At 38.0% G+C, this 9,769-nt stretch overlaps 1 protein-coding gene across 1 annotated transcript; it reads left to right on the top strand.

The window, feature by feature from the left end:
- Positions 1 to 1,836: 1,836 nt before the first annotated feature.
- Positions 1,837 to 2,872, top strand: LOC102541615 (prothymosin alpha-like). Its single transcript, XM_006219771.4, has one exon. It carries the CDS (start codon positions 1,986 to 1,988, stop codon positions 2,301 to 2,303), a length of 318 nt encoding a protein of 105 aa, XP_006219833.1. The 5' UTR covers positions 1,837 to 1,985; the 3' UTR covers positions 2,304 to 2,872.
- The last annotated feature ends 6,897 nt before the right edge of the window (positions 2,873 to 9,769 follow it).

Genomic DNA, 9,769 nt, shown 5'->3' with positions numbered 1-9,769 from the left:
GCCGTTCTTACGCAGTCTGAAAACAACCCCGGCTTTTGTTCTTTCTGGTTGGTGTGATTCCTGCCATCAGAATCCTGGCTTAGCTTCTACAAAGGCACCCCAGATACCACAGATTTTACAGTTTTCATTCCAATCCCTCTATGTCTGTGTTCCATGGGTTTTTTGTTTTGTTTAACAGAAAATCATATATGAATATGTATAACAATTTTAGGTCTAGTAGAAAAAGAAAAGATCATTCTTAGGAAGTCAGATTTCATATGCCATGATTTCTTTTCAGTTAAATTGCATTTATAAAATGTGATACATCAGCTGCTCTGAGAATAAGATGTTGAAACAGAACTGAATGTGTGGAAGAGAAGAGGGGAGGAAGTATATTGTCTCTCTGGAGAGAGTTAGAACTGGATCATCATCCAGTGATCAGAGCCTCTGCTGACCCAGGGATGTCTGGAGCTAAAAGTGCCCTATCGGAGTGGTCCAGCTTTGAGGGGAAATGGCTGCACCTTGGTGCTCCTTCATCAGACTCTGCTGGATGTGCAGCGCCCTGGGAAGGGGTATGGCCTTGGGCAGGAACCCCTTCAGCTGGGGTAGTCCCTGAGGTCTCTGCCCCCGTCAGGGGCAGTGGGAGCGCCTGCTGCAGTCAGTCCCTAAGACCGCGGATGCTGCATCTCCACACCCAACTCCCAAGAAATGTCTCACGTCTGGACTTCTGCTGATGATTTTTGCTGTAAAACATGACATTTTCTCATCTCATCCTTGTTATGGAAATTGTTGATTCATTTGAAACTCACACTCCTTGGCATTTTTTGTTTTATTCAAAATATACTTTAACTTCATTTAAAATTTTATCCATAGGTCAGATTCTATTGTCTAAAGCTGATTTTTGTTAACACATTTCTTTGAATTTTTTGCCTTTTTTCCCCTTTGGAAGAACTTGTATAATAACTACTAGTAAAATTCCTGCTATTATTTATTCTTTACTTTTCTTGGGTGTTTTCTACATTAATTTAAAAAAAAAAAGAACCATTGAGTTAAGTGGTAGAGTCAACTCTAAGCATGAGGAATAAGAGGGCCTTTAATTCTGGTGCGAAGTAGAGAAAGATAATAAAAACTCTTTTTTATGGTGTTTACTAGCAACACGACTTAAATATTTGCAGATAAATAGGGAATACCTCTATTTTTTTATATACACACCAGACACAAATTTGGACTACGTTTTCATAGCACTTTAACTTTAAAACTTATGTACTTACTACCTCAACTAAGATGCATTAATTGGCACCCCAGTAATAACACAGATGTCCCCTCTGCAGGACCCTATCACTTCTCTTCCACTGTAAATGCGCAATAAACAAATATTTGAATGATAACATATCACAGTCTTTAGAGTTATAGGGATATAGAGGGGGTTTTCCTCCACATTTTTAACCTCAGAAATTCTACTTTTATTATTAACTTCAAGAGATTGTTCATGTACAATAAATAGAAGTTAGCATATAACATCATTTGGGTGTCAAAGCTGCTGTGAGTTTCTCAGTTGCTGCCTCCACAGTGAGAATGTTCTCCTGACTAGCACAGACTGCTGCTTAAATTTAGGGACTGAGCTCTAACTTTTCTTTTTTTTTAATTTAAATGCATATTTTAATATTTGTACCTTCAAAAAGATGAATATCCCAAGTTAACTTTATGTTAGTTAAAAATTCACTCAAAGGTATATTTTCAATGAACAACTTATTTATAATAATACATTTAAAATTTAAATTAATTTTATATCTTTTGAAATAAGAACATAAAAGATGACCATTTACTAAATTAAATTATTCTAGGCATTGTTCCTGTGGCCGGCTCTCCGCTCGCGGCAGCCACCTCCGCCTGCGCCTCCGCCGCCGCCGCCGCCGCCGCCGCGGACTCCCGCAGCTTTATCGCCAGAGCCCTCGAACTCTCGCTTTCTTTCTAATCCGCTGCATCGGATCACCGGCGTGCCCGTCATGTCAGACGCGGCCGTGGACACCAGCTCTGAGATCACCACCAAGGACTTAAAAGAGAAGAAGGAAGTTGTGGAGGAGGCGGAGAATGGGAGAGAGGCACCTGCTAATGGGAATGCTAATGAGGAAAATGGGGAACAGGAGGCCGACAATGAGGTAGATGAAGAAGAGGAAGAAGGTGGGGAGGAAGAGGAGGAGGAAGAGGAAGGTGAAGGTGATGAAGATGAGGAGGCTGAGGCAGCTACGGGCAAACGGGCAGCTGAAGATGATGAGGATGACGATGTTGACACCAAGAAGCAGAAGACTGATGAGGATGACTAGACAGCAAAAAAGGAAAAGTTAAACTTAAAAAAAAACCAAAACGCCGCCGTGACCTATTCACCCTCCACTTCCCGTCTCAGAATCTAAACGTGGTCACCTTCGAGTAGAGAGGCCCGCCCGCCTGCCGCGGGCAGCGCCACCTGCTGATGACACGCTCTCCACCACGCAACCAAAACCACAACGTGAATTTGCAACAGGGGAAGAAGAAACAACCAAATCGTCCAAGGCCCTGCTTTTTTTCTTAAAGTACTTTAAAAAGGAAAATTTGTTTGTATTTTTTATTTACATTTTATATTTTTGTACATATTGTTAGGGGTCAGCCATTTTTAATGATCTCGGATGACCAAACCAGCCTTCGGAGTGTTCTCTGTCCTGCTTCTGACTTTACTTGTGGTCTGACCATGTTCATTATAATCTCAAAGGAGAAAAAAAACCTTGTAAAAAAAACCAAAAACAACAAAAAAACAATCTTATTCCGAGCATTCCAGTAACTTTTTTTGTGTATGTACTTAACTTTACTATAAGTAGTTGGTTTGTATGAGATGGTTAAAAAGGCCAAAGATAAAAGGTTGCTTTTTTTTTCCCTTTTTTTGTCTATGAAGTTGCTGTTTATTTATTTATTTATTTATTTATTTATTTATTTATTTATTTATTTATTTATTTATTTTTGGCCTGTTTGATGTATGTGTGAAACAATTTTGTCCAACAATAAACCGGAATTTTATTTTGCTGAGTTGTTCTAAAAAAAATTATTCTAAATGAAATCAGATGTCCTAATATTGAGCCAGATTTAGCTGCTTGAAGTAACTAAGCTTGTTGGTGTAGATCAGACATGCTTATAGAAGCCACTAAGGTAAGATTAATTACATTACAGCTTGTAATGTATTACCTCACTCAAGGTAATAATATGTAATTACTTGAATTCACTGAGCATTTCCAATCTGTATCTTAGTTTAAAAAACATTGAATAATTGAAATTGGCATCTGTCTAGTCAGAATGGCATTTGGGAGCCTGGCAGAATGCTAGTGGTGTTTGTGGACAAAGGCCCTGAGGAAGCTCTGAGATGAAGTGTTGCAAGGAGGAGACTTGTGGACATTATCCAGCCTAAGGGAATTATGGGTTAATAGCATTCAGGTGTAAGATATGCAGATGTGGCCATACAATAAATCATTAAACTTGCATGTATCATATATTTAGATCCAGATCAGTATTCAGAAGATCTAAATCTGCTGGATCCAAAAACTAGCAACCACCCATTGAAACACCAACAAACTCTAACAAGCAGTCGATCTGATAACAAGCAATCAAAAAGGAGACCTTCTTTTAAAGAAGAATTTGAAAGACATCAAATTACAAGCAAGATTCACAAGGTCTTCAAAAACAAAATAAGCTGTGATGTCCAGGGAAACCTTTGTAGATACACAAAGTGGAATTGATCATATGTTCATTTATATTTATTTCCAATTACATTTTTGCAATAATATAAGCTAAAAATCGGAAGAACAAATTTTCAAAGACTTGTGTTTGGTGTGTGGGGACAATTTCAACACTCAAAGTTCATTTTAACACATAGTGTGCATTTAAATATTCAAGCAAATTATGCCTACCAACTGTACCATTGATAGAGGAACTGACCAGGAGTTTTATACAGACTTTGGCATCATATCCTCAAATCTCAGAAGATCAATCTTCTTGCTTTGTGACTATAGAAGCTTAGGCAGAGCTGGCCTTGAAACTTAAGTGTCTCTGACTTCAAAACTGTTGAAGATAACAGTGCGATTTATCAATAGTTGTGGTTCTCTTGAGCACATGAGGCTCGTCAGTGAACCTCTTTACCTCCTTGAAGTTAGATGTGGCTTGTGATTGGTTTTAGCCAAGAAATGTGTGCAGATGGGACATATGTTACTTAAGGGTGAAAGCAATTAATTGCTGGAAGAAAGCTCCAGGGCTCTGTTTCAAAGTGATAACAGTCTTGATGGATATGGAAACATGAGGCTGAACTCTCCTTGGCTTCATGGTTGCCGTGGACGGTCAGCTAAGCTTATCATCATGCCTGTCTGATGAGAAGAAAGTTCTCCTTGTTCTAAGTCATTGCTGCTGTTTGTTTGGTTACTCTGGCATAACATAGTCTGATGAATAAAAACAAGTTCAAGTTTGTTCCAATATGTCCCAATGTCAGTGAATCAAGCTGAAATTATTCCAGAAAAATCCGCATTTCCACCTGCAAACCCAACTTAAGCATATTTGCATATTTCTCACTCAAACAAGGCTTGTACCAATTTAGGAAAAATTTTCAAGTATCAGTCAAAACTCTTGCATGAATAGTCATGGTATCTCAAGCTCAAGCAAGTCCAAAGTTGCCTCATCACTTCACTCTACCCTGAAACTTGTTGTCCACCTAATCATCTCAGTGGGGAACCAGGGAGTAATCCTGCTTCTTAAGGCTCCTGCATCCGTCACCCCATGTAACTAACTACATGGTGATATCATGCTGATTCTTTATTATTATTATTATTATTATTATTATTATTATTATTATTATTATTATTATTAGTTTTGTTTTATTTTGCTGGGTTTTGGGGGGGTAGCTAGGTTTATTTGTTTATTTACTGGAGATCCTTGGGACTGGATCCTGGACCGCACGCACGCTAAGCACAGCTCCACTGCTGAGCTGCACCCCCGCCCGCCACGCTGACTTTTAACATGTGCCTGCAGTGCTGTTTCCTTCCCATTGTCAGTGCTAGTTTAAGGATGTATCTTCAAATTGTAATAACCAGATGTATTGTAGCCTTTCAAACTTTAAATTATCCTCTACCCTTGTTAATTAAGATATCATTCTGAAATCCAAATCTGATCATGCAGGAAGTACATGATCAATACTTGTTAGAGCACCCATGCATTCTCTACTATGGCGCCTCACGTCTTCTACTGTAATTTCTCCATGTGGTTGGCCTTCTTTATCCACCAGCCTGTGGCTTTCTCTAGGGCAGAGACTTCAGATTCATCTTTTCAGTTTCAGTTCTCTTTTCTCCCACACCACACCCCCCTCTGTCACCCCTCACCTCCCTCAACCTCCCCACCCCTGTCCGCTGCTTAACCTCAAGGAATATATAAGAGAAGCCTGAATCCTGGCTGGCAAATGAAGGCAACCGGGTAAAACTCCATACAAATGGCATAATGGATGCTGATCTGAATGAGGCACCCTCGCAGACAGCTCCAGATCTCTTTGACTCATCTTCCAATTTCCATTTATCACTTCAAAGTGAAAGAGCAGTCATCTATTTTTGTTAATAGAACGGCTCAGAAATGAGGTTTCTGTTAAGTGCAGAATTTGCACAGATTTATCAAGGATGTATGTGTGCAACATTAAATATTTGGAATTTAGTGAATATCCAGCAAAAGTAACATTTTTATATTTGTCCACAAAGCACATATGCATTTTATCTTATAATTCTTGAAAATGCTTTGGGTTAATAAAGAATATTATTTTTATTATTCATTAGAAATACTGTAGTTTGCCAGGCACTGGGGAGAAAATGCAACATTTCAAGTTAAAAACCATTGCCAGAGCTATTTTAAATCTAAATAGCATCAAAAATGTGAACTTACTCCTCTTGTTTAAATAGGTAAATTCAAACTACAGTAATAGAGAGATTTACCAAGTCATATCTCTGTAATGAGAAAAATGTACTTGCAAAATAATTTAACCAAGAAGATTTAGAAATAAACATATAATTTTAATAGGGTTGATATTTGAGAAGATTTGTTCCTAAAAAATGCTTTCATATTTTTTTGTTTAAAAAAATCAGAGGGGGAAAAAAAACTCTTCTGCTATGATAGAATTATATACACAGTTGCCAAGAGTTGAGAAGATGATTCCAGCTAAGTGAACTTTCCCAAAATTAATTGATCAAGACACACCTATTGGTTTGAAAAACCATCTGTAAACATATATGAAAGAGTGACAGGGAGATGCTCAGTGGAGATGTCACAAAAACTGGGGGAGGGGGGTGCTCAATTAATACTTTCACTTTCCAGAAAAAATGAAGCAGCTGATAGTCTTAGTGATGTTTTAAATGCCTGTGATATTAATGCAAACTAATTGCTCTCACTACCTTTACAGTATTTGCAGAGACTAGCAGGTTGAATTTAGAGACTTCAATAATTTAAATGTCAAACAAAATGACTAAAGATCCAATTACAGAAGTTTTCAGCATCAATATTAGGAAAAGTGCAAATTATTAAGGTAAGCAAGTACATAATATTGAAGATAATCAAATCTATTAACTCTTCAAATTTAATGAAAAAGAAGAAAATGAAATATTCTTGTACAGTCTTTTCAAAGATGATAAGTCAGCAAGTGCCTGAAATGTGGTAGCTGCTTAATAATTATTTGTTAAGTGAGTAAGTGACTGTAAAGCCCTCACATCGTACTCTTCAAAAGATCTTGAAATTCTGGACACACGGAGCTTGATTTTAAAATAAAGAAAACTACCAAATATTCAAAGAAACTCAAATAGTGGAAAATATTCTTATACTTATGAGATTTCAATAGTATAATTGAGTTCTCCTTCCTGGGGAGTGGTCATTGTATTATAGTTAATTCTCCCTTAAATTCTTCCTCAGTGATGGTCCAAAAAGAAGAAAAAAAGAATGGAGAAAGAAAGAAAGGGAAAGAGACAGAGAAGGAAGGCAGGAAAGAAGGAAGGAAGGAGGGGAGGGGAGGGGAGGAAAGAAAGGAAAGGAGTGGGGAGGAAAGAAGAAGGAAGATTCAGACAGTGAGTGGCCAAGAGGGAAGAATGTATACAGGGATTATTGTGTTTCCTAAACTTTATTCTCATCAAATGTTACCTCCCTAGAAGATAATCACATTTTCCATAATTTACATCTAACTTAACAAATCCACAAAGTAAAGAAATAGACAAAGTCTTCTATGTACAAAATATTCATGTATACTTGTCATAATACAAATATTCACATTTTTTTAAGATGCAGAATAAAAATGTGACTTATGTCATCATACTTACAAAGACAATAATGCCTCCAAGTCTTCCAGCCTGATGACTTGTCTCTCTGTTTGATGAGGTCTACCTGGTACAGAAAGCAAGGAAAACTCTCCACGATTGTGACCCTGGTGTCTCATCTCCCCAGACCTGGAAATGTGTGCACTGTCACTGGGCCATTTGGAAATACTTAACAGTGTTAACCAATGGAGGAAGGAGATTAAATAACTATTAGTTGGATTTACTCAGACTGATGCTGACCCTGAACAAAAAGCTGGTTTCTGCATACCCAGCTCTTCCCTGGGCTGCTTCCCTGATCAAGTAGACAAACGTTTGTTTTGATGATACTTAGTGATATTTTTGCCTGAGTAGATAAACAGGTTACTACCAGTGACACAAGAGTTATCAAATTAACTTGTAATTGGTGTGCACACACACAGACCTCCACAGCCTTAAACCATATCATTAAATCAAAAACCTATTGCATTAACAGGGCATTCCTTCTAAAGACTTGGAATTATGTGGATTTCTGAGCAAATGTCTATCTCCACTTTTAGGTAAGAAAGTTTACCAGAAGGTCTATAATACTACCTTCAAGTATGAAGATCAAATTTTATTTCTCTTTCAAGAATTAAGAAAGAAGTTCTCAAAAATGCGTATCTTCATTTTCTCATCTTCCAATTTTAATTTCTTAAATAGTAGTAAAGTGTTATGATTTTCTACAGAAAGTGTATTAACATGATTCACACAATTGATTAAATCTTATAGGTCTCTATAGTCCTACTTCCTTCCCCATTGGCCAAAGATAATTCCTGTATTGACCCCTATTTTATTTACTTCTTCACAGCAAGCTGGGACCATTCACTCAAAAACCCACAAGTGCCAAACTTAAATTTTTACACATCCATTTGCTTTGCATATAGCCCTGATCAGCATTTATTTTTAGCAAACTAGAACCTCCCTGCACTCCATACACAGCAAAACATTTGCAAGCCATAGATAAGACCTACCTTAGGACTATGAAAGACCCCCAGTGGCTGCCCTTCGGGGTTCTCTGCCCTGGAGAACCCCCAGCTGTGCAGGTGAAGGACGTCACCTGGGCCTGAGAAGCCCCTCCTCATGGTCCCTCTTCTCCTGGGGTTCCTTTACCCTCATTGCCCTCTGCATGGTGACTCTGATCCCCTGCTTCTGAAGTCTCCTGATGTGAGGTAAAGGGCTTCTTGCTTATAATACTAACCTAACCCAAAGAAAGCTCCCTGTGCACCCCTGCTCCCTAATGATCCTGGCATTTTCCTTGATCACCCCTGAAATCCTTGAACTCATTACCCCTTCTCAAGTTTCAAGTGTTTTGAAAAAACAGAATGTGACTTTTACAATCTCTTGTACTACAGTAAGCTACTGCTGCACCCTTATTAGAATGGCAGAAAGAAAAAAAATAAAGTAAAATGACAGCACCAGTGTTCCTGGAAATGCCATGTAACAAGGACTCATACATCACTGGTGGGAAGTAGGAATACTGTACAGCTGCTGAGGTGAACAGTTTGCCAGTTTCTTATAAGGTTAAACACTCACTATTGTATGACCTAATGATGCTATTCTTGAGAATTTACCACGGGGAATGAAATCTGATTACCTCACAGAATGAAACATAAATCTTTTACATGAATGCTCATAGCAACTTTATCCATAATCGTAAAAAAGTGGGAATAACTCAAATGTCTTTAAGTAAGTGGGTACATAAACAGACTTTGGTACGTCTGCGTATTTGGATACCACTCAGCAATAAGGAGAATGGACTATGGCTCCATGCAGCCGTTGGCTAGATCTCAAAGATATACTGGGTGAAAGGACCCAGTCTTTAAAGCTCATGTAATGCACGATTCCTTTATATAATGCTCTTGGAAAGAAAAACTGTAATGATAAAGAATTGATCAGTGGTTGTCAGAGTTTGGGATGGGGGAAGTCTGATTAAAAAGGAATAGCATGGTGGGGGAGGGTATAGCTCAAAGTGGTAGAGCACATGCTTAGTATGCATGGGGTCCTGGGTTCAGTTCCCAGTACCTCCTCTAAAAAGTAAATAAATAAATAAACCTAAGTACACCCCCCAAAAAACCCCTAACATAAAAAAATAGGAATAGCATGAAGGAGGTATTGGGAGTCATGGAACCATTTAGTATCTTAACTGTAAGGGTGATTACACAAATCTACACATTTGTTAAAATTCTTAGAAATGCAAACACACAACAAATTTTACTGTATACTACCTTGAAAATAAAAATTATTTGAATGAGTGAGAGTAGAAAGCACTATTATTAAAATTGTATTTATAATATTTTTCTCCTTGAGTTGTGTGTTTGCCTATTACCTTTGAGAATCGCCGTCTGCATAAGTCAACGTTGAAATGGCCCATTAGTATCATCCCTGTACTTCGATTTCACACCATGATTCTCAAGTTTTGCAAT

This window comes from Vicugna pacos, chromosome 6, assembly GCF_048564905.1.
Source record: "Vicugna pacos chromosome 6, VicPac4, whole genome shotgun sequence".
NCBI lineage: Eukaryota > Metazoa > Chordata > Mammalia > Artiodactyla > Camelidae > Vicugna > Vicugna pacos.
Note: the sequence above shows the minus strand (reverse complement) of the source record. Positions and strands in the feature narration are given on the sequence as shown.